At 38.9% G+C, this 26,462-nt stretch overlaps 1 protein-coding gene across 5 annotated transcripts in view; it reads right to left on the bottom strand.

The window, feature by feature from the left end:
• The window catches only part of KCNIP4 (potassium voltage-gated channel interacting protein 4), a 913,574-nt gene that overhangs the window by 86,127 nt on the left and 800,985 nt on the right, over positions 1 to 26,462 (bottom strand). Inside the window, exon 2 of one of the 5 annotated variants that reach the window (XM_036419543.2) lies at positions 20,632 to 20,733. The exons of the other annotated variants lie outside the window; for them this stretch is intronic. Coding sequence (XP_036275436.1) covers positions 20,632 to 20,733 — 102 coding nt within the window. The remainder of the gene's footprint in view (positions 1 to 20,631; positions 20,734 to 26,462) is intronic. 5 annotated transcript variants of the gene reach the window in all.

Here is a 26,462-nt window from a genome sequence, read left to right as displayed (position 1 = left end):
CACTGTCTTGACTGTGTATTGTTCTGAGAAATACAGCAAGACAGAAGTCCAGGAAGTTTTAATCAGATTTTCTGAGTAGCCTTTGAATCACAGCATAACCTTCTCTAGACCTAATGGACCTTCTACTAGAAAGAAACAAAACAGCGCATTAACTTTTTGGCCTTTGCAACCACAGAGCAGTCTGAACCACACACCCAGCACAGTTGCTTCCCCAGCTGTCACAGACTTGCAGATGCCAAGACTGAGATGACAGACCTGGCAGAGGTTAGCGCAACTGAGTTAAGTATGTGTGATAGGATAAGCAGCACATGCAATATTCAAAGCAGCACACTTGAAGTGCCTGCCTCAGGCTCGCTTGTTTTCCCAGCTCACTGGTACCTTATTTTGTAATGACTCCTGCCTGCCAAAGGGCTATTTCTATTTCCAGGAGGCTGACAGGCTCTAAACACACACCTGGAATCACCAGCAATCACCAGCTTATGATAAATTAAAAATGCAACAGCATCTAACCCAATCCAAACTCTGATTCCTGGAGGCAAACTCTGTGGAGAGCACAGTGCAATTCTGTAGAGAAATACATGATGTGACTCAGTCACCACCGAAGAGCATGCATTTGGAGGTGGGGAGGATTTTAATATAGTGCTTAGCATTTACTGAGCTCCAATTATATGTCAGGAGGTGGGCTCTATTGATATTATGGTAGTCTTTGCAGTAACTCCAAAATGAGCTATAATTGTCCATTCTTTACACATGTGAGTACTGAGTCTCATAGAAGTGTGTGTGGGGGGGATAAATGGTGAGATGTAACACAGGAGAAAAAAAAGAAAGAAAAGATCTATATCCAAGTTTTTAAGGACAAAACATGTTCTTCCTACTTTGTCACTTGCTCTCTTAACAATGATAAAATTAATGACAACCTCTCTCTTCTCCTGCATTGTCAAATGTCTCAGAGAGCTTGACTTTCTCCACTGGGTTCATTTTCTATTTCTTACTTTCTCCTTAATCCATTGCTGTCTGATTAATGGCCCTTTTGTGGGTTGAATTGTGTAATTTGTATGTTGAAGGTCTCACCCCCCAATAAGACTATATTTGAAGATATGCCCTTTAAAGAGGTAAAGTTAAATGAGGGCATAGGACCCTAATCCAATGCAACTTGTGTCTTTATAAAGATGAGAAAAAGAGAAAGAGAGGTACCTGGGATACACATGCATAGGGAAAAGCCATGTAGACACAGCAAGAAGGCAGCCATGTGCAAGTTACTGGGAGAGGTATCAGGAAAAGAAATAAAGGACTCCTTAATTTTGGACTTCATATCATCAGAACCATGATAAAATAACTTTCTCTTGTTTAAGCCACCGTCTATGGCATTTTGTTATGGCACTCTGAGCAAACCCAGAACTGTATTCCAATGACACACACTAAGTATAAAAGCAGGTCTTGTTATTCACCAAGTTTGCCCAGTGAGTGCTGGACAGTTTGTTAGTCAATCATATTATTTGTTCTTTACCTTGACCATCAAAGAAGTGATTGTCATCCCCAATCTACAGATGAGAAAACTGAGGCTTGGGGATTCTAAGCGGCTTGCTCAAGGTCAGGTGGCTGGTTAGCAATGAAGCAGACAAGCATCTTTAAGAATCTGAAGTCCAACTTTCTAAGCACTTTGCTGAGATTGTTAATAAAAACCACCATCCTATGGAGAGCTTTTGCTCCAAGCCTGGCTGCATGTTATCTCATTCTGATACTGACAAAAATTCTGTGATTTGTTATTGCCCTTATTTTACAAAGAATAACCTGGGACTCAATGAACTTGAACAACTTACTCAAGGTCACACAGCGAGTAAGTGACAGAGCTGGGATTTAATCCCTGTTTTGTTTTGTTTGACACCAAAGATTGTGAGTTTAGTCAACATGCTATTTGAGATAGTAACAGTTATATATTTTGGTCTAAAAGCCTATGGAATAAAAGAATTGAAACCACAAACCAGGTGGCTCTGAACTCCATCTCCTCAGGGGAAACATGTCCAGCCACCTTGGGGGTCACTATGATGGTGGTCAATGATGAGCTGACCAGAAAAAAGTAGAATAAGGTGTGGAAGTGATGAAATCTCAGAACTGGAAAGCACATGAAAGGTTGTTTGCTCTTCCTCATTTTATCACTGAGAAATGTTAAGTTCCAGGAGGCTCAGGGGTTTGTCTGGAATAAAAACCAGCACCACACGGGGACTTAGACTTCTTGAATCATCTCCAGGTTAACACATACCAAGATGCGTTGCTAATTCCAGTGCTGCCTTCACATCCTGAGATAATCTGAATACAAATAGTAATTTAATTCATGCATCTTCTAAGGGATTTCATTTTAATCAGACAATAAATTCCCAAATGCAGACCCCTTGAGCTTCCTGGCTGTCTCTTTTTATATTTTGCACCTTAGATTTAAGTCTCTATGTCTGAGTCAACAGTTCTCTTAGGCCATGACACAGTTGGGCTAGAAATTGGAATTCAAATCACTTGGGAACAACATAATGAGTTTCAAAAATAGTAATCTTTCTCCCTTTCTCACAACTTCTCTTAAAATAGAAAAGGAAAAAAAATATAGTAGAATCTTATTACAGACCAACTCATAATTATGTGCACTTTTCTCTATCCGAGGTCAAGCCATTCCTTCCAGAACACAACTACAGAACATCTTTCTTTCTAAACAAACATAAATGTGAGACCTGTGGTCTGAATACACATGTGTATAAGCAAGGCCTGTAATGCTGAAATAAAACCATTTTAAGAAAAAAAAATCATATTTTAAAAATGAAAGTGGTTCAGTACACAGGTCAGGCACACAGAGTCAAGTCCTTGCCTTATCCTGTCATAACTCTGTGCGGCCATTGCCTTCATTGCTTCTCCTAGGATCTGACAGACCACTGGCTCCACTGGTCCAATAGCATCAAAAAGTGCTCCATAAAAAACGTGAAACAAATGCATAACTATTTGAAACACCACAACCAGGTCACTTTGTGTCTGTAAGGAGATCCATTTCTCAATAAAATATGACCTTTCTTAAAAAAATCTATCTATTTTTCATTATAAAAAGATTATAAATAGTATAACTTTAAAATTCTATTTGAGCTAAAATCGATTTGTCTGAGCCAAAGATTCAGCCAGCTTGACTTATATTGCTTTATTTCATTTATAAAACACCCTGAGTCTTTACTCCTCCTGTTGACCCTTTATTAAATTGCTTTAATAGTGAGTTGATCAGAATGACAATAACATCATGATGAGAACAACTACCTTCTAATGATATGTTTGTTACATGTTATTATTAAGAAGCAGGGTATAGTGGTAGGTTTTTGGAGAAGAATTTGACAAATTTCACTCCAGACTTTAGCTTCACACTAAACAATACTGTAGGATTTTTGATTACAGCATTAGAAACTACTCCTGAGAAATCCTATATAATAAAAGGGTAATATGTAAATTGACCAAATGGTGGAACAACTGGTCACTATGATGCACACTGACCATTAGGGGCAGACGTTCAATGCAGGAGCTGCCCCTTGGTGGTCAGTGTGCTCCCACAGGGGAGCACCTCTGAGCCAAAAGCCGGGGTGGCAAGCACAGTCAGTGGCAGTGGCAGGAGCCTCTCCTGCCTCTGCAGCAGCACTAAGGATGTCTGACTGTGGATGTCGTGCACTGGGCCTCTAGTTCTAGAATAAGATGATGTTTAATGTTCAGTCTGACACATCAGGACAAAGATGACGTTGCCAGGAGGAAAATTTCCAAATCCATTTTACATGACATGCTATTTCCCCCCTCCCTTCCTTTCTATTGTACATCAAAATCTTATATCTCCATATACTCAGACTGCCCCATTTCTTAGTTCCACGCCCCCAGTGATGCTCAGATGGTTTGGCATTATAATCAGTTGAGGAAAGAGATTTTCAAGGGTTAAGAAATTTGCTCAAGTCTGCACAACTATATAGCTGATAAGTGGGGAGCTGGGATTGGACAAAGACATGTCCTTCCTCTTCCTGTTCTTATATTTGACTTCTCTGGATGGAGAGTTTGCACCTGGGTCAGACTCTGGCAGCAACTCTTATAAATAACATGTTTTATTGATTACAGATAGAGGAAGGGAGAGGGAGAAAGGTATAGAAACATTAATGATGAGCAAGAATCACTGAGCCATGCTGGTTAGCACGGAAGCAACTCTTTAAACTTTGCCAATTTCAAATGTTTAACTCTCAACTCTTCTTGTCTTCACAACCACTCACCTATTCACTCACCAGGAGCCATTTTCAGGCACAAGGAAGGTGTATGAGCAGTTAACTCCAAGTTGTTTGTGCACAGGTCAAGAGTAGAAAGCAAGCCATCTATCAAAATACTGTGGAGTCCTACTATTTCCCAGACCACCCAGACCAATTGGAACCCCTCCAATTTCTGTCACTCAATCATGTGTTTTTTCAACTCTGATCCTAAAGTATATTAGGACCAAAAAAGCCCTTTATCATTCTACTTTATCCTATTTAATATTCATATGTTATTATACATGGAAAATGAAAAGTACTTTGAAAACAGCCAATTATTTTCAATGTGTTGTATTAGAGGTGTTTGTTGGCAATGACATTGCTGTTTTTATTCCAGGAGAACCTATTATTTTACAATCTTGTGATTTAATTCAATCAGTTATAAAATATAACTACTCAGAAGAAAAATGCTCACAGCACAAAGGAATGCATTGTCTTTACCTTATTTATAAACACTAATTACTATTTACGCAGCTTAGATTTTAAAATATAATCACCTATTAGAATGCTTATTATTATTATCATTATCCATATTATTATTATTACAAGTCATGAAGGGTCCCTTATAAAAAAGGCATTATTTTATTGGTGATAAGGTCCTATTTGCTTTTTGGTAAGTGAGGGAAATAAACATTATTTTGCCAGTCATAAAACACAGAGAGAAAATCTACAGTAAAAATGCTGGGGTGAGGGCAGAAGGAAACTAGAAATGTGATTGAACTTGCACACAGAGGCCGACTGAAAAGATTGATACGCTAAGATATTTTTGTTGTCAGGAAAGGAGATAGCTGAGAGCAACTATGATCAAAGAGAAAAATTTAAAATGTAGTGAAACACGAAGTGAGGTAAAGAAAGATAGTCAGTGATACTACTCTAACAGAACAATGCCCTACCAGTAGAGCTTCTCTTGAATTTTTATAGACTTTCTCCTATTTGTCCTAAAAATGTAATAATATTAGTAAACCCCTTTTATTGCGTTTGATTTGTGTAATCATTTTACATACATTAACTCATAAAATTCCCATGAGCACACTGTATTATGTTCTAAAGATGAAGACACTGGCACAGAGAGTGTATGTAACTTGCCCATGTTCACACAGTACCAGTCAGAGTCTGAGGTCTCATTCCAGGTTCATGGGCTTGTTCATGGCTGCAATCTCACCACTAAGATTAATGTCTCCTATGTGGCAGGTATTGATAAAAATGTGTCAAATGTGCCCCAAATGGTTTGCTCAATGGATAGAGGGTAAGCCTGCAGACTAAAGAGTCCCAGGTTTGATTCTGGTCAAGGGCACATCCTTAGTGGGGGCGTGCAGGAGGCAGCTGATCAATGATTCTCTTTCATCATTGATGTTTCTATCTCTCTCCCCCTTTCCCTTCCTCTCTGAAATAAATAAAAACATTGAAATATAAAATAAAAATGTGTCAAATGACTAAATGACCTGGGCTTGAGTTTCAGCTCTACCACTTAATAGCCTTATAGTGTGGGACAAGTCACTTCAAACCTCAAATCTTTATTCTCCTCAGTTGTTAAATGGTGATCATCATAGCAGCTGAATAATTCTGAAGATTAAATAGAATCTATATGTAAAGGACTCTGCATAGTGCATGGTGTACCATTGGAATCCATATGCATATGTTCTGGTATTATTATCGTGCTTTTGCTCCCTCTGCTCATCTAAAGCATGGATTGACTGTACCCTGTCAGTGAGCTCAATCAACCATGATTTTTATTGCCTCCAAGAACACTCCCTGGAGAATTTTCCCACCTCTAAGCAGATTCAGAGAACACAAAATGTACTGTGGAGCTGTTTTTCTACCCAAAGTCTCCAATGAAAATGTTTTGCCAAAAGGTGAATAAGCTTTCTTATGTCAGTTCATCTCCAGAGCTTGCTGTTTTGTTCTTCTTCTTCTTTTGTTTCCTCTGAAAGTTTATGAACAAAGATGGACCAGTGTTTCCCGAAAGGACTCCTGCCCATCACGCTTGCAGCTCTAGATCCCCTGGCAAAAAAAGCAATTTGGAAGTAAGGAGGTTAAACTTGAACCCTGCAATCTAAGCAGATAATAGAGCAATTTTATAGACCTGGTGAGGTGTAAAACTGAGTCTGCTTAAAGTGTTAGGTTCCTATGTCAGTGTATAATGGACACCAGCAGGAATTGGCCTTGCTACTGTTAATGTTTATTCCAAATATGACTCTTCAGGTCAATGCAAGTGGACAAGCGGTATTTATGACTCCTCTTGGAAACTGCACAAGTAATCAATTATGAAATCATCAATAAAAGAGACAAAAAAAAAAAACAAAAACAAAAAACAGAGAAAGCTTTTTAAATCTAAACTTCTAGCCCTAGCTGGTTTGGCCTGCAGACTGAAGGGTCCCAGGTTCAATTCTGGTCAAGAGTACATGCCCAGGTTGTGAGCTTGATCCCCAGTAGAGGATGTGCAGGAGGCAGCCAATCAATGATTCTCATCATTGATATTTCTCTCTCCCTCTCTCTCTCCCTCTCTGAGATCAATAAAAATATATTTTTAAAAACACACGCTAATCTTCATTATGAAAAATAAAATGAAATAAATCTATACCTCTATGTAGCTTTTTATAGTTAGTCATCACTCCATTCTTTTGGTCCAAATTAGCAATTAAAAGAATATACTGAAAAACAAACAAGTAGGAAGAAGAAAGATTTCATCACACAGGTAACCTGAACAAAAAAGATACAAGGATTGACAATAAAGCTTGATTCTGGGAATGGCTTGTGTTCTTCAGACACTTTAAACCATGTCGAAAACCAAATGATCACCTCTGCTTAACTTTCAAGGCCTCTGTTCCTCGTCTTGCTGAATGCACCAGTATCCCTCTGGTGGAATCCCTTCGTACATTTTCCATCTTTCACTCACTACCACCAACTGTTCTTCAGTGTTTCCAGTTGCACCTTCACTATGCATTTCAAGTCTTTCATCCCCCTTCTATAACTGCCTCCTTATATTGAGGCATTTGTCCTCTTCTCTAGACAGGGAAGTCTATGGTGAAGACCTGTCGCTCTGGCATTATACTGAGGTGAAACCCCTCCTTCGGCACAGAGTAATTGTGAGGTCTTGGGTTAGTGATTTCATTGCATTGTTTAGTTCTCTCACTTAAGTGGAAATTTTATGATTTATTATCGTGTCATGTTCTCATATTGGGTTTCATTTGGTTCCTTGATTCAGAAATCAATACCCAGCTAGCTTTTGCTGACAGTTTTGACACCCTGTGCATGTCTTACATTAAACATTACTCTTGATTTTTTGCTAGTCTTTTCTCTGACTTCACACCATAAAAACTTCTAAGGAAAAACTTGTGTCCAGCTCCCTTGACCTGTGGCTAACTCTAGCGATCTCAAAACCCAAACAGAAAAGAATATATTCCCCATTTTGAACCAGTAATCAAACTTCTGGGCATACATAATATATTCAAAGGAAATATCAGTAAATTAAAATGATATCTGCACTCCCTTGCTCATTACAGAATTATTCACAAAAGCTAAGATATGGAAATAACCAAAGTGTCCATCAAGGGATGTATGGGATAGCTGAAACCGGTTTGGCTCAGTGGTAGAGCATCGGTCTGTGGACTGAAAGGTCCCAGGTTCGATTATGGTCAAGAGCATGTACATTGGTTGCGGGTACAGCCTCAGTAGGGGGTGAGCAAGAGGCAGCTGGTCGATGTTTTTCTCTCATCAACGTTTCTAGCTCTCTATCCCTCTCTCCTCCTCTCTGTAAAAAATCAATAAAATATATATAAAAAAAAGAGATGTATGGGATAAAGGAAACTTGGTATAGATATACAATGGAAGTTATTCAGTGATGAGAAAGAAGGAAATTTGGCTGTTTGTGGCAAAATACATGGAACTTGAGGGTATTGTGCTAAGTTAAATAAGCCAGACAGAGAAAGACAAATACTTCATTATATCACTAATATATGGAATTTAAAAATAAATAAATAAATAATAAAATAAACAATTCAAATTCATAGAAACAAAATGAAAACGGGATTGCCAAGGACTGAAGACTGGGGTTGGGGCATGGGGAGGGAGGGAATAGGGCAAGATTGGACAAACTTTCAGCTATAAGATAAATAAGGGTTGAGGAGCTAATGTAAAACATGGTGACCGTATTAGATAACACTGTGTTGTATAATTGAAATTTTCTAAGATAGTAAAACTTAAATATCCTATCCCCCCATAAAAAAAAAAAAAATCTCACACTAAATAAAAGTGAAGTGATGGATGTGTTAAGTAACTAAATGATGGGAATTCTTTCACAATGTATAAAGTATCACTTCACCATGGTGTACATTTTAAATATCTTACAATTTTATATGACAAATAACTCAATAAAGCTGAAATAGAAGTAAATAAATTCAAGTGTTGGATAACTCCCCATCATCTCGGCCTTTACTGCAGAGAAAGGTCCAGACTGATGTTGGCACTAAGAATCTACAAATTCTGGTCCCAGAGCACCTTTTCAGCCTTCTCCTCCCAAGTTCTCATTCTTTCTATCTTAAGCTTTATCTTTTCAGTTACCTAGAATGTTCCCCCTGCTTTTTCTGTCTCCAGTGAAATGATGATTCTTCTCCAAAGAGCACTGCTGAAATATTCTCTCTCTGTGAAAGATTCTGAGGAGAGATTCAGTCTCACATCTGTGGCTATAGGAGTCATGATCATCATAGGATAGAATAACAGCATTGGCAGCCAACATTTAGGGACCAATTACTAGCCAATAACTGTTGTAAACACTTCACTTGCTCATTTGAACTTTTGAGGGAACATATACTATTGCTACTATTATTTCCACTGCGCACAGAAGGCAATTAAACTCAGAAAGGGTAAGAAACTTACCTGAGTTTTCTATAGCTAGTCACAACCGGGGTTTGAACCAAATAGGCTAATCCAGCATTATCACTCTTAACTTTGTAACTTTTTAACCTCTTTAGACTTGCCTCTCACAGCATTTTTCTTGAATTTGTTGTATCTGAGGTATCTTTGTATATGTCTGTTTATTTCAGTACATCATGATCTATGTGTTCCCCTGTTCCAGGAACTATTACTTTTCCCATAGTTAGTGCTCCATAAACATCATCTTTATCTACGTGACATCTATTAAACTTGCCAACAGGAAATGGCTGTCCTGGGATTCCTGCCTCTGGCTTTCCTATATCAAGACTCTTTTGTGATTTAATGAAGATTCCTGGTAGATACATGATAGACCAGAAATAAAAATAAAAAAAAGCCCATCTTCCTATTTTGTCACTAAATAGCTATGCAACTTTGAACAAGCCACTTAATATCTCCATTTTTCAGTTTGTGAAAAGAAGGCTATAATTCCTGTGATGTGTTATTCTCCCAGAAGCTCTATGAGGATGATATAAGATAATCAAGTGAAAGAATTTTAAAACCTGTAAAATCCCATACAAAGAGAAGGGGCAGTTATTCTAATTATTACAACACACAGTTTACGATAAGTGACAGGCTGGTTGGTATTAAAATGGGATTAAGTAGAGTTTCTGATTTCCCCACTTGCTGCCTTTTATGAGCAGCAAAGTACCAGGAACAAGATAAATTAAACGCCGGCTTTGGAACATCCTCTGCCCCCGCCAGAAATAAGCCATGCCATCTCAGTGTTCCTGCAAGGCTAGATCTAGGAGATGAGGCACAGACTGCATTTTTCATTTGAACATGATCAGACTGAGGTCAGGAGAACAATCTCTCTGGACAACATGAGCATTGCAAGGGTGCCTTATGTTGAGTAGGTAAGTGGGGGGAAAAATTAAAAATAAATATTTATTATTATTATTTGTAAAACTGACCAACACAGTGAATGTTAGCTAGAGAACTGGCAAAGTACACAGACTCTGCCCCTGCCTCCACACCTCTTACTGATGAGGTGATTCAGGCAAACGAATTAACCTCTCATCCCTCAGTTGCCTGTTTTGTAAAATGTGGATATAAAGTGTCCATTTTATAGGACTGGTTTTAGGATAAAATAAATTAAACGTGCAAAGTATTTCTTATTTATTTATTTTTAAAAGATTTTTTAAATTGATTTTGTTTTTTGAGAGAGAGAGAGCGAGTAAGGGAGAGGGGGGGAGAAACATTGATGTGAGAGCAGACCATCCATCAGCTGCCTCCTGTATGTCTTCTATTGGGGATTAAGCCTGCCCTGACCAGGAATCAAACCAGCAACCTTTGGTGACCAGTCGATGCCCAACCACTGAGCCACACTGTCCAGGGCATATGCAAAACACTTAGGTCTATACCAGCTACATAGTAAGTGTTAGGTGCTTATTAAATAAGTAAAAATAACATCTGAAAATTCTATCACAAAATTTTTTTAGCTCATACAAATGATAAAGTTGAAGGACCTTGTTTCAGACATACACATTAAGTTTACAAACCCTCACGGGTTATGTTTCTGTTCTTCAAAAAATTTTCCTGACTATATGCCCAGGTCAGAGCTTTTAGCTAAAGTCACCAAGGAATTAACATGAGATTAATTAATTGTCACAAGGCTAAATATTTTTTTAAAAAAAACTTCCTGGAGATTACTGTTGTATTTTTAATTGGTAGCATGTTGGCAGTTCAAGTCATTTTTTTTTTTTTTTAATAAAGCCAACAGCCACATGTTGATGGCTTCTCAGCCAAGAGAGGCATCTAAAACTTTCATGATCAATAAGCTGCCAGGAAACAAAACACTGAAATGTTATGCTGGGTTTGACAGCAAAAACCTGAAGTAGAGTTAAGAAATTATGTTTTGCGCCGAAGCCGGTTTGGCTCAGTGTAGAGCGTCGGTCTGTGGACTGAAAGGTCCCAGGTTCAATTCTGGTCAAGGGCATGTACCTTGGTTGCGAGCACATCCCCAGTAGGGGGTGTGCAAGAGGCAGCTGGTCGATGTTTCTCTTTCATTGACGTTTCTAGCTCTCTATCTCTTTCCCTTTCTCTCTGTTAAAAATCAATAAAATATATTTTTTTAAAAAGAAGAAATTATGTTTTGCAATTATACAAGGCAATTTGATGATGGTGGCTTATGGGTTATGAGTAGTCTAGCTTTATAATAACCTTGTTGCATTTGCTCTTTATCTGTTCAACAAAAACCCCTGGAATAAGGCTTTAATTTGGTGAATCAAGTATTTTGATTGAATGAGAGCACTGAGATTCTACTGGGTAAATCCTATATAATAAAAGCCTAATAGGCTAAGTATCTGGTGGATCCATTGGCCATTCAACCAATCAAAGCATAATATGTTAATGATATGCTAAGGCTACTGAACTGCTCACTATAATGCTCACTGACCACCAAGGGGCAGACACTCCAACCAGTAGGTTAGCTTGCTGCTGGGGTCCCACCAATTGGGACTGAGCGAGATGGCCAGACTTGCCCTGGAGCCTTCCCCTTGTCCTTCCTTGGCTGGCCAACCTACTGTATCTCTCCCTGGCCCTGATCATGCACTGGTAGGGCCTCTTGGCCTGGCCTGCACCTTCTTGAAATCTGGGACCCTTCAGGGGGTGTCAAAGAACTGGTTTCAGCCCAATCCCCTGAGCCAGGCTGAGGGACCCCACTGGTGCTTGAATTCATGTACCAGGCCTCTAGTGTTACTATAAAGCAAATTTAAATTTAAAATACACACATACATGCACACACACACACACAATCAACTGTTTATTTATTTATTTTTTGCATTTATTCCTTACAATTATCTAGTGAGTAAACTTTGGTCACCATCATGTCCTTTGCATAAATAGGGAAAGAACTGGGCATGGAGAAGAAAAAAAAAGTGAATTATTCAGTAAATGGGGAGATATAGCCACAGATTTGGCAGTGCTTATTTTTAAAGAAAAAGCATTTGTGCTCACATAGAGAAGAGTAGCTAGGAATTTCTTGATTCTAAGCCATTCGTGAAATAGCTAAATTCCTTAATCCTATATTTATCTACTCAATGTCAACAAGTATGTACGTGTGAGCCAGCTGTCAGCCTCAAAGATGTGATGGAATTGGGAACAAATCTTACAAGAAGAAGAGCAGTGTGCCTGGCTCTGAGAATTGTCACTGGTCCTGTAGATCCCCAACTTCTGGTTTATAAGACAACAGAATGTAAGGCTGATTTCTATGGGTGTAACCTACACTCCTATCTGTTAGGTTTGGCCAATGGGAAATACCAACATGATCAAGAAGGAAGAAAACACAAAATAAAATTGATTCTTTGTGTTCCCTCCTTGGTGGCATGGAGTTGATAGTAGCTATATTGCTCTTCCGAAGGCCAGAGACCCTGTTGGGGAGACATCTATGATAGTTATAACTATGGTTTGAAAACCTATAACTATGGTTTTCTTCATCTTCTGGTAAGTGACAGTGTAGAAATGATAACATTCACACCAGCCAGTTGCAAATAATCCCTTCATTAATTTACCCTCCATTGCCCCATCTAAGTGTGCCTTGTGTTCCTGCCTGGACCCTGACTGATAGTAAATCATAGAATCTCAGCTTTGAAAAATACTAGAATTGGAGTTCAATTTCTCATCGTAGATATTTTTATTACTTTATTTTGAGAATCAAAATCTGGGGACAGTGAAATCAGTGAGGGTTTAGGATTAAAGGAACAACAGGAGAGATTGGGTGTGGCTGCTTTAGGTCACTGGTAAATCAGAGAAAAGGGGGCCTTGGAGACACACTTGGGGTATTAGCCTTGGAGGAATTGCCACCGCCCATTGCTCCCCTGGTTGCAAGCTGTGTGGGGTCCCTTAAAGTTTAGGAGATGTGCACTTGTGATGGAGGAAGAGCCTAGATTTTTTAAAATAGCTCTGTAATTTTGAGAAAATTATTTCTATTATCTGGGTCTCCATTTTCTCATATATAAAATAAGCTATCCTATATAATCAAATCCTAATACGCAAATTGTCCCCTCTGGTGGTCATTCAACTGGGAGACCAGGAGTTTGACTTCTCACTATAACATGCACTGATCAGTAGGGGGCGGCGCAGAACATGGTGGGCATTGGTGACATGTTGCAACCTCTCACTGACTACCTGGGGGCAGGGATAACAGGGACAGAGATGCGATGAGAATGCAGGGTGTCCACTGAGCTTACTCTCACTCCCCTTGTTACTCTCCCCCAGGACGTCAGGGTTCATGTCCCAGGAATGCCCCCGCACCCAGGTGCAGGGCGCCAGTGAGGAGCCTGTTCCACACCCACGCTTATCTCCTGGATGAACCAGGCTGCAACCGCTGGGACCACAGGAGCCAGTTGGGGTCCCTGTGTGTTCGTGTAGGAGCTGGTCTGCGAGGCCAACTGGAAGAGAGCACACTGCCTGCCCGGCTTCTGTGCAGTGCCACTGGGCGGCCTAGAGGCCCACGCTGTACCCCAGCCCATGGCATCCATCCAGATGTGCTCACTGCATCTCAAAAGGTAAAAAAGTGGGGACTTGAGAGCTGTTAATCAGGTGGAGGAGGGTTGAGATGGGTGCGTAAGGGCCCAGGGGCCCACGTGCAGCCAAAGGCCCAGAAATCAGCTGGGACTTGCCCTTCCATGCCAAATATTTGTGATTCAATCTCCAGCCAGGCCTAGGGACCATACCTGTGCATGAATTTTGTGCACCAGGACTCTAGTATTCTTTATAATAGGCTGTTATTATTGTTATACTAGGAATGATATTCATATCATGTAAAATATGATGACTTTTTGACTAGAAGTATCTAATCTTTTAGGTCATGTGGCAACCCCATGAAACTGGCCTTCACTCTCTTTTGGAAATTTTCCAGCAAGAATTATTCTATTGATATGACAATCCCATACCTTGCAGCTTTTCAGTAAGAGTATCTGTGCCATAAGACTAAGGGGGCTTGAATGGGTTTTATTCCAATTTCTAGTTATGCAATTCTGCACAAATCATTGCAGCATCTTAAGGCCAAAGTTGCCTCAAATGTGAAATGGATGTAAGCCTTACCTTCCCTGAGGTAGAAGGTCAAACCTATGCTTTTCCATAATCCTTCCCAATGTGAAGATCTGTGATTCACATTATGAAAAAGAGCTACAATAAGAGGTCCAAAGGTATATGTTGATTAGATAAACATAGATTAAGGATTTTAACTAGTTATTTCAGGAATGGTTTTATTGTGAAGAAATCCCTAGCTATTCTACTCTCTGTGAACACACATACTTTTTCTTTAAAAAATAAATGTTGTTAAGGCTATATCTCCTTACGGAATAACTGAGTAACTCACTTTATCTTCCCATGCCCTAGCTCAGCTTAATGAAATGGTGCAGATAGCAGACTCTGGTGTCAGAATCCCAGCTCTGATCATCAGAAAGTTGTCTGACTTATGTGTGCCAGTTTTCTGAGCTGTTGTGTGGGGAAGACAATATGCCTTCCTCAGAAGGGAGTATCAATTTGACTGAGTCAATACTTGTCCTATATTCATTCTCATTCTGTTTCATGTGCCAAGTGCTTTGCATAAATGATCTTGTTCAGTCTTCACAACAACCTGTTGTTCTGATGACCAATGGTCTTTCTTTCTGCACTGTGAATAAACAACGTGGCTTTCCTCTTCCTTGGCACTCTCTCTCTCCAGACCCTCACATTACTGACCACCTCTTGTTTTAGGGTCTCAAAAGTCACCCTATCAATGAAGCAAAGCAGTTCTACCCACATTCAGTGCATTACCACAGGTTTACCTTTTATAACATTCATCAACTCCCGAGACTATCTTGATTTTCATTTTTATCATCTCCCTTTCCATAAAAGCTCCATGAGGACAGTGAACTGATATGTCCTATTCTCTGCTCAAAAGTCAGTACCTACAATCATGCTTGCCACACATGGTCTCTCAAAAGGATATTATGGGATGAATGATTCAGTCAGGAGAAACTATGGGGCCAGAGAATTTAACTAAGTAACTTCAGGCACTTTGTTTAGTAAGAGACAAGAGAGGAATTCAGATCATGCAGAGATCTACACTAAAGCCCATGCTATATCCATTTTTCTTTTCTTAGTAGTTGTTAGAAGAGATAATGAGTGTCTAAGCAAGAGACCTGCCACAAGAGATGAAAAAGAGAAGTTAATTTAAAAGATATTTCAGAGAAAATTGACCAGAGTGTGGTGATGGTGGGTGGGTGAGCATAAAACGAAGGGAAGATGATTTTAATTTCAGCAACTATTAGCTTATGGTGCCAATGAAAGATATAAGCAACCTGGGACTGGTACTGAGGAATGGCGATCAGGCTATTGCATCAGGCTGGTTGCTCATGTTTGCATCCTGGCCTGGGGTTGCATAGAGCAGTGAGCAAGTGGTTGCACAGGGGGCAGGGCCAAACACTTGAAAGAGCTAGTCCTTCACTCATGGTCTAGGTATTGGCAGCCCCAGTAGCTATCCTATTCCTATTCTTGTTGGGGGAAGGGGAGTTCTTAATGTCAGAAGGAAGACATCCTAATACTCACAGTAATTCTCAGTAGAACATATCTACCACTCCTGCTCCACTGGAAGCCATTGCAAAGAGCTGTTACCTCCTTTTCAAAGCCATGTCTTATTCCTCAAACCTTTCCATAGCAGTTGGACTTCGATCAATATTTGTCTGACTATCTTCGCAAACATGGAAGTCAAGATTTGTGGTTTAACAGGAATCTGGACTTATCATTTGTTGCTGTTTGTTATAGATGAATAATATATTTTACTGTCAAATATTTAAGAATAGTCTATGGTTTTTCATGCTAAAAATCATTGTCATGTGCTACTTCTTTTAATGCTTTCATTTGGGGTTCAGACAGCAGTGCTAATGTTTATGTCTGTATTTAACAAGCGACTATAAAATACATATAATTTCCAAATATTGAGCATATTAAGTCCATGCAACAAAAAAACTCAGGAGGCAATATGTATGTGTTTAAATACTTGAAAAGCCAACACAATTTTTTTTTCCTAATATACATTGGGAAGCTTGCAGTCACATAATTTTTTCATCCAAAAATTTAAGTTTGGGAGAAAATAATCTAAAATACATATATAGCTATATGTACATAGATATATGCACAGAAATGTTTATCCCAGTGTTATTTATATTATGGGGGGGAAATTCAAAAGGGAAGAAAATCTAAATATCCCCAAATCAGGTAATATGGTCAAATATAATTTATAATAACTATATAATGTAATATTATGTTTGCCATTGAAAATGACTTTTTAGATTTTTTTAATAACAAGGCTAGTAATGATGAAAATATGCAATGTAATAAAGGATAAAAACTAGTTATAGCCTGGCTGGCATGGTTCAGTGGTTGAGTGTCAACCTATGAACCAGGAGGTCATAGTTTGATTCCCGTTCAAGGCATATGCCTGGGTTGCAGGCAGGAGCCCAGTGTGGGGCATGCAGGAGGCAGCCATTCAATAATTCTCTCTCATCATTGACGTTTCTATCTCTCTACTTCTCCCTTCCTCTCTGAAATCAATAAAAATATATTTTTAAAAAAACTTGGTATAGATGAGATCTCATTGATACACACATAGAAATGAAAAAAGGTGTTCATACTTATTTATTGATACTTAAAAGGAAAGGGTTATAACAGGACTATGAGTATGTTGTGTGCTGTGTGTTGTGTGTGTGTGTGTGTGTGTGTGTGTGTGTGTGATTTCTCATCTATTTTGCACTTTCCAAATTTTCTGCCATGAACTTGGGTAACTTTTGTAAATTCATCTTCCAAACCCCCAAGGGGAAGGAGGAGGAACAGGAAGAGGAGGAAGACTATTGTATGGAAGAAAGTGTTGACACTGAAGAATACTCTCAAGGACAGGTCTATGGTAGAAGTGAGAAGGAAGGCTTATTTGAGTTTGCCTTGAGGAAGGATGCCCTTAAAGCTGGCTGTCACTAATGGTGGCTTCCTGAAGAATCCAGGCTGCTCCCTGGTGAAGCAAGAGTCTGGGAACTAAATATGGCTACATGTCTCTCTATGTTTCCTCCAAACTTGCAGGTTCTTAATTGTGAGAATCTAAGTGCTCCATAGTTTAGGAAAATGTAGGCTTTTCTGCAGGAAATATTTTATTTTGTTGTTGTCATTTGTGTAATATGGATAACTCTCACATTTCCCGCCAAGAGGAATGAGAGTTCTTATTTCAATCTGCCTTCCTGGAATAATAAAATGAAATTTAGAGTGAATATTGGCCTATATGAAACTCACTTTCAGCCCCTATCTTTGAAGCTGTGTGGGATCAGTTTAGAATATTTCCTCAGCCACCCTGCATGTCATTCAAGCCTGGCACTGGCCCATCAGGCCTCCCTGCCCCTAGGGTTCTGTATGTGGTCCAGCATGCAGACCTGTGGGCCCATGCTTTCCTCCTGCCACTCCGGTACCACCTGCCTTGTGCCTCAAGTTCTCATGTCATCTTTTGAGTTTGTGTCCAACTGCTTAGGGCCCAGATCATAAATAGGGATCTGATGAAATCACTATTGCAAAGTAACATAACAATGGAATTCATGTGGTCTCTTTTCCAAGCAACTTACTTCCACATGCTGGGGTTTTGTGATGGGTAGCTAATGGGGAAAAGTGGTGGCTACTGAAGGCAGGAGTTCTATATCTATAGACCATTTGGAGCTCACACATTGGCAGCCATGTCTAGTGTTAGTTCACTATCAGCCAGTTTTATGAACTCCCATTTTTATAAAAATAGTTTTTGGAGTCCTTCTGCACATTTTTTAGCATCTTTTTTTTCTTCAAGAAATGTTCTCACATATTCCTCATATCTGCTTGGAAATTGCAGTGTACCCACTTATTTGTGTGCTTTACTGAATATTGGAGCAGGAGGCATGCTCAAGAGGACTGTGCAATTTTGTTCTTCCCTAAGTAAACATAGCGATCCATTTGAAAATTACATTTCACCTGTCTGCTTTGTACAAATGACCATATTTTGGTAACTATCTAATGAATTGGCAAATTCGACTTCAGCTTGAAAGGATAAAAGCAATAGCTCTAACAACCCACATTTGCTGACAAATTGAGGCAAGAAAAAGTTCTGCAGCTTCAATGTTATACAGGACTAGGTTTTGGCGCAATTCTTCATGATGGCCTTCTGGGTTGTTGATGACATGTCATGTTTTGTTTTTGAAATGGTGTGCATGTGTGCAATGAAAGAAAAACATCAAAGCAATGTTTCTCAACCAAATTTCTATTTTGTGTGTGTGTCCATATTGTTATTACTCATAAAAATAATTTTGTCCTGTCCCCTCTCTCCACAGAATGTCCTAACAGGACAAATCTTTTTCAAAGCTGTTTTATGTACTGATCTCTCTTCCAGCACAAGGACAAGGCCTGGCATATAATAAATATACGTTGAATGACTAAATAAATTAATTAAATCTTATTATGATGATATATTACCTTTGGTCAGTGCCACTGAAATAATTTACCATTCCATCCTGGGACTTTTGACTGGAATGTATTGGGTTGTTGGAAGTACTTTCAAATTTTCTCCATTTTTGTTGTGAAGGTAAGTGAAATTTCAGAACATTTATATTTTCAAATCATGAATTGAGTCTGTTAGTTCCTACAACATGGTGTGGCAGTATATAAAGAGAATAGGCAAAGACATGGGTTATTCTCATTTTTAGATTTTTCTTTTCAAATCTTTTCCATATGTTGCATTGAAGATTAAGATTAGCAAGTGAAAACAGAATCATGAAAGTAAATCTTTCAAATGACAAAAGTAAAATTTGATGGCTGTTAAAACCTTAGATAGACAATAAAATAAATATCATTGCAAGAGTTAAGTGATTAAAATTCCAATATTCAAACCAGAAATTTAGCCCTGCACCTAGAAAGTTTCTTTTAGCTTCTTAGTGATTGTTTCCTAACTGGGGAAGAACAACACTTCTGTGTGTCTCACTCCCACTGTTCTTTGATGCTTGAAAAAAAATATATATGCAAGAATGTTTGTATACATAGATATTTGTAAATGTTCATTATGTACAGCATTTTTAAATTTTATTTTAACTTTATTAATCATTAATCCTCACCTGAGAATATTTTTCCAATGATTTTTAGGGAGAGTGGAAGAGAGAGGGAAAGACAGAAAGAAACACCTCTGTGAGAGAAACACATTGCGTGGTTGCCTCCTGCAGGAGCCACGACCAGGGCCTGGGCTGGGGAGTAGCTTGCAACTGAGGTACATGCCTTTAGCCGGAATTGAACCTGGGACCCTTTGATACTCATGCTGACACTATTCACTGAGCCAAACCGGCTATGACTGTATAGCATCAATAAATAAATAAATAAATAAATAAATAAATAAATAAATAAATAAATGAAGGGTTTCCCTTTAGATATCATCATTTTCTACACCTTAAAAGTGGCATGAAATTGGAGAAAGAGAAAATGGAGAGTATGCTGGCTAGTCTATGTGTCTCATGTTGTCTAGGCTATAGAACCCATTTATTTAATCAAACACTAATCTAAATGTTACTGTCTAGATATGTTGTGGATGTGATTAACATCTATAATCCATTGGGTTTCAAAAAATAAGAATACCCTGGATTATGTGGGTGGACCACATCCAATTAGTTGGAAAGCCTTAGACAAAAAACAGAAGTTTTCCTGTTGAAGGAATTCTGCTCAAGCTTAGAGCACCAAATCCTGTCTGAGTTTTCAGCCTGTCAGGCTGACCTATGCACTTCAGACATGGCTGGTCCTAAAGTAGTGTGAACCTATCCCTAAAATAAATATCTTTATATGTATGTATGTAAATCCATATATGTGTATATACATATACTAGTGTATGTATATGTAAATGTATATATATGCATCTGTATGCACTGGTTCTGTTTTCTAGAGAATCCTGATTGATACAAGTGGTGAGTAGGCTAAGAAAAAAAAAAAGTCACATCTGTGTAGTAAATGTTTTTCACTTTATAGTAGTTTTTCGAAGCTAATGATATTTCTGAAGTTTGGCAGTATCTAAGTTATAGCACCAAGTGCATGTAAAAGAATCAATAAATTCACAAGGTAAATACACTTTAAAGGGTACACAACTCTGAACCCAAGAGTCATCTGAGCCTCAGATCAAACAGAAACTTCCAAATGTTTTGAAGCCCAAGCTCCTGTCACCAGCACTGCGCTGTCCATCTGCCAATCAGGCAGCACCTTGACATTGCACAGAAGTTCCCCTGGGTATTTAGGTAAACACGTACACATCCATAGAGCTGGTCTTGTGGAATAAAAGGTACCGATTCTCTTCAGAAGCAGAGAACTGCTGTGCATGCAGACCTAAACAAACAACACACACATTTGTGGGGAAACAAACGAGAACAAACAAACTTGCTTTGAACAGCAGGAGACGACGTTTTGGCAGCTGAACAGGGCAAGAGCTTCATGAGGCGCTCTTTGATGCTGCGCTTGGTGCTGTTCTGAGCGTAGAGGAAACCTAGAAGATACCGACAGGTTCTGTTAACTCTGTCTTCCCCGGGGACACTAGGGTGGGCAGGCTGCACCGGTATCAGCAGAAGCCAGCAGGCAGGACCTATACTCAGCCAGCAGCTCAGGCAATCACAGGCAGTAGGTTGGGACTCCAGAAGGGAAAAAAAAATCTTTCCCCTTTCTGTTATTCTTATATTTTGGGTTTTTCTTTCCAAACCTTTTCCTTGTGTTACATTAAACATAATGATTAGCAAGTGAAAACAGAATCATGCAAGCATATCTTCTGAGTGACAAGAATTTGGTGGCTTCTTTTTTACCTTAGATGGGAAATAACGCCAATATCATTGAAAGAGTTAACTGGATTGAAATGTAAATATTCAAACCAGCATTAAGGGCCCCATGGCAGTGTTCTGTTCTCATTGCTCCTCATCTCTGATTGCCAAGGAGAGAGATGCTTTGCATAAATCATTCACACTGCAATCACCTGTTAGTACCTTTGCCTTCCCTGAAAGTGAGAGAATAGATGTCCTTGATATGCAGCGTCATTAGCATAAAATGACAAGCCCAGAGGGAGACAGTCCTTCACATGCCCACATTACTATCATAGATGGAATTATTCAAGCAGAGTAACTCCAAAACAAGCAAGGTGTGTTTGAAACTGTTAACCAGGAGTAGAGGAGGGTGTCTGTGACTTCAGGAGATAGTCTGGGAGAATTCAAGAAAAATCATGAGTCACCCCCGTGGGCAAGGTCCCCAAACTTGACTGTCCAACGCAGATTCAGCCTGCCTACTCTGCGTGCCCAGAAGCCTGAATTTGCACGTGAATAGATATATTACCTCCCCCATATCTGTTTGTAAAGTATTGAATATAAAGTGACAGCAAAGGAAGCTATTTAATGAAGGTTAGACCAATCTTTATAATATGGGCCTTGCAAATATATTGCTTGTTGCTTTTGTACTTTATAATAATTTTGATCTCATACTTATAAGAAGTTCTGATCAAAAGGCTACTGATCTCTTTCCCTTTGGAGCTGTTTCCCTCCCTCCCTCCCCACCTTAGTGTCTATTGGCTATAAAACCTGATAGATCTCTTGAATGGGACATGACAATAAATTAGTAGATACAAAAATCAAATCAGATCATAATTCCTGCTTAAAAACCCTTAAAGCCTTCGTGTTGTCCTTTGGAGTAAAACCTCACTTGCCACCATATACCCTTGGCCCCTTCCTCTGACAGTTTTTCTCACCACCCTCCCTAGTGCTCCTAATGCGGCCTCAGCCATCGGCCATACCCAGTGTCTTGACTTTGTTGGCCTCTCCCCTGGTCTTGGCACTGACGTGGTGTGAAATGTCTTATTCACTCCATCTCCCAGGTGCTGGCTGAGGGTCTGGTACATAGGAGGAGATCAATAAATGTCTGGCAAACTAGTGAATAAATTCACTTTTGATAACAAAAGAAGACGTGATTTCACTTTCTAGATTAGTATCTAGGTAACCTTTTAAACTTCTAAAACAAAGTAAATCCGATTCACCTATCACAGATTCTTTTTTTTAAAACATTTTATATATATATATATATATATATATAATCTTTTAAAAATTTAATTTAATTTTTTTTTTTTCAGAAAGAAAGGAAGAGGGAGAGAGAGACAGAACATCCACACCTGGGATTGAGCCCATGACCCAGGCATGTGCCCTGACTGGGAATTAAACCATGACCTCCTGGTTCATAGGTTGATGCTCAAACACTGACTCTTTAGTTGGACTTTTTCTACTGCTTTGTGAAGGGCATGCCCATCTAAGAGCCACCTCCTTCTTAGGACATTGGGTTTTGCTTTACTCCCCAAACATGTTGCAGCTTCTTCTCTTCAGGTCACTGGAAGCTTCCATCCCACTGTATGGGGAATCTGGTGGGCCCTCCAATTACCAATTTCTAAATGCCCATGCAGACTTTCTAACTCAATTCAAATACACTTGCCTCTGGCAAGCTGGCCCTGTTGTATCCTGACAACTTCCCCTCCTCTGCTCTAACTTCTCTATTGTTCCCCAATCATAGACTATTGTTCTGAATGTCACACCCTATTGCAGAGTGAAACCCTATTCTGACAAAGAATTAGACAGAAGGTTCGGCCACATGCCTTTAGTTTTTTGTTTTTGTTTTTAATATATTTTTTATTGCTTTTTTACAGAGAGGAAGGAAGAGGGATAGAGATTTAGAAACATCAATGAGAGAGAAACATCAATCAGCTGCCTCCTGCATACCTCTTACTGGGGATGTGCCTGCAACTGGAATCGAACAGGTTTGACTGGAATCGAACCTGGGACCTTTCAGTCCACAGACCAATGCTCTATCCACTGAGCCAAACCGGTTAAGGGCCTCTATTTCTCCTTTATCACAAATTTCCTTTATCTTTATTATCACAAATATAATTAAAACAATTAATAATACAACCATGGATTTGACATATGTCTTCCCTACTGCAATGTAAGACTGAAAATTTCTACTTGCAGACTTTAGAGAATTAATGTTACTGGATGTGCTATTCTGCTCTAAGCAACTGTATAATTGGACCAGCTGTGTGAGAAAACTGTTTACAAGCACTGAACAACAAAAAACTCTTGCTTTAATTAATCTTACATTATAGTCGGGGAAGAAAAATAATAAACAAAATCAATTGCAAAATAGAAAGTTGGGTAGGGATAAGAGACTTCTGTTGGTGGATAGATAGGTAGGGAGGTGTGGTGGGGAAGATTTGTAATTTTAAATATTGTGGCCAGGGAAGGTGTCATTGGAGTTATATTTGAGCAAAAATATCTTGTGAGATGAGAAAGCTCATTACCTTATTTGGATTATTAGCAAGCAGTACAGAGTATTACATATATTAGTGCTAACATACTGTGTATCAATATTTGTGAAATAATTACTCATTTATTAAGTTATTCAATGAACATTTTTAGTGCTTACTATGGACAAAGTAATACCATAATTATTTGGCTATATAAATTACTGAGTTTAATAATCTATTTACAAATTTATTGCCTTAGAAATGAAAATGACATCAACTCCTTATCTCTGCGTGTAGAAGTTAAACCAGTCTTTTAGTATACTAGCACTTCAAAATCATGTAATAGAGCAATAAAAACAAAACAATGTCTCAATTAATAGGCCACTTTAAATTGTGATAGAAATGACTGAAAATGCAATCATTTTTTTCCCATTGGGAAAGGTTTTATCTTATAAAATCTGAGCTTACTGAAAACATATCAGCCATCAGCATCTCCATATTTCTGACCCTCCGCATCTCAATAGAGGTATATGCAAGTGGTCATTTTTCATTGACTGCTTTTCTCTTTCACACAAAAATGCTGATTACATGTCAGTGTCAGGTTTCAGTAGTGAGTGATGGGCTATGAATTATGAATTCAAGAAGTAATGCCCATAGTGATGGACTTGGCAATTTTCCATAACGAGAATCATGCTTATCTTCCTTCTTTTTGCAGTAGAGCTGATAGCAAAATCGCATATTCTCTGTGGCGTTGCATAGGAATAAAGGCTCTGCTCCTTTATTCAGAACCCTGTTCAGCTTCTTTTGAGCCCTGTTCAGCCTCTATCTTGTGCTTTTGAATTATGGACAATATTTTGCTTCCTAGACACTAAGCCTGTGGTGTAGGAAAATGGCTAGTGATGTTTCCATGCCCTTCCACAAATAAACAACTATGATAAAATCATTAGGAGTTTCAATGGCCCTGTGATCCCATCTGTGTCTTCTCTGGATCCCTGACAAGGTAATTCATGAGCAGTGACTTCATGCCGGGGCTGGGAAGTACACTCTTTATTGGTTGCAAATGTGAACTTATTTGCCAGCATGTCTGTTTTTTCAATGGACTACAGCTCATAAATATGCAGAGGATTTAAAGTGGAATACTAAAAATATTTAATTAACCCCCAATTAGTCAGGGCAGAGGAACAGATAAGTAAAGAGAATACATAATAGGGTAGTAGACTTTGATGAAAACAGATCAGAGTTCATTTTATATTTTCAAATTTATTCCTGAAGAAACAGGGTCCCATATAATTTGGAGTTCATACTCTGGGGATCATACTTGCTGAAAATTGCTGCCACAACTATACTGATTGCTATTGGACCCTGCAGTCACCCCTTTTAAGAAGGATAGCAGCAGGGTTGGTCACTGGAAACCATGGGAAGATATCTATCATTAATTGTGTCACTATGAATTTTGTAGGCAGAACTCTGACCCTTGCTAATGGGCCTGTTTCATTTTGCCTGATTATAAAATTACCTCTTCTTATCTATCAATTAATTAAGAAGGAGGAAACCGAAAGGTGCTTGAGTGCTTGAATTTGCTCCAAATGATCTACAAAATCTAAATGCAAATAGAGTAAATTTAACTCTTAGAACTGCCTCTTAAAGACGTGTTTGCCATAAAATAAGTGCTGATCAGTCTGTCAGCCTCAGTCTTGCTCCTCTGTCTCTCTACCTCTGTGAGCCTCATTCTCTTCCTTAGTCTTTGTGATTTCCTCATCTCTCTATCTCCCTTGCCCTCTCTCTGCATGCCTCTGTCTGTCTTTGTCCTTCTATGTCTCTGTGTGTCTCTCTTTCACCTTTCTCTGTCCTCTATCTCTGTCTGGCTGGCTGTCTCTGCTTCTGACTCAATCAAGGGTGGATCCCATTTCATCTGCTTTACTTTTGTGTTGATTGCATGCCTCATGAAACATTTAGAGAGAGCCTTAGTCTGCTGAGGACAGGATGGTTATTAGCTGAACAACTGCATGACCGAAAACCACAGTGCTTTCCAGATCAGGACTAAGTGTTTGCCATTGTCCATGAGATTGCCCCACTCTATTGGCAGAACTAGCCAGAGAACACAGCAGAAAACAAGAAAAGCATCAGCTTTCTTTGGGAACCTTTAAGAGCCATGATGGAAGCCCAATTTTCTTTTGTTCCTCTGCAAAAATTACCAAAAGTGCTTACTTATATGGTGTCTAGGGCATGAATTCGTAAGTGCTGGGGATCTAGAACTAGTAAGTGCTAGAGATCTGCTCTACCATGTAGTGCCTGTACTTAACCAAACTGCATTGTGCATTTAAAAATGTGTTGAGAATAGATCTCATGTTAAATATTCTTACCAGCATGAAAAAATGTAAGTAATTTGGGGCTCATTCATTGTGATATATAGTAGAAAGACTTAGAGCTTTGTAGTCAGAAAACAACAAAAACCAAAAACTGGTTTGAATCTGAGCTCTGCCACTTTCTGTAAGACTTGGAAGAGTGACCTCATCTGGATCACACCAACACTAGTAATGCCAGACCTGGCTGCATCCCAGGGTGGTTAGAAGGTTCAAACGAGGTTGCCTATATGCAGCCCTGGCTAGTAATATTCTCTTCCCCTAGCCAGGGGATGCTGGGAGAAATGTATAAGGTTTGGCACCCAGAGCAAAGAGGAAGATTTCCAAAGTGACTTTTATATTAGAGCAGCAATTAAAGCATTCCGCAAACCCCAATGTCTATTTTGAATGTGTCTCTTTAATAATATTCTTATAAATATTAATTAAACTCAAACCCTAATGCACTATTTCTTGTCTACAAGCTAACACAAATAATCCATGGTATGTAAAATTTAGTTCCCAAAAGATTCATGTTCATTGATATCTATCTATCTATCTATCTATCTATCTATAGATATCTATCTATATCTATATCTATATCTATATCTA

The sequence above is a fragment of the Pipistrellus kuhlii genome, unplaced genomic scaffold (assembly GCF_014108245.1).
Source record: "Pipistrellus kuhlii isolate mPipKuh1 unplaced genomic scaffold, mPipKuh1.p scaffold_m20_p_1, whole genome shotgun sequence".
NCBI lineage: Eukaryota > Metazoa > Chordata > Mammalia > Chiroptera > Vespertilionidae > Pipistrellus > Pipistrellus kuhlii.
The sequence above is the reverse complement of the archived record's forward strand: the minus strand, read 5'-3'. Positions and strand labels throughout refer to the sequence as shown.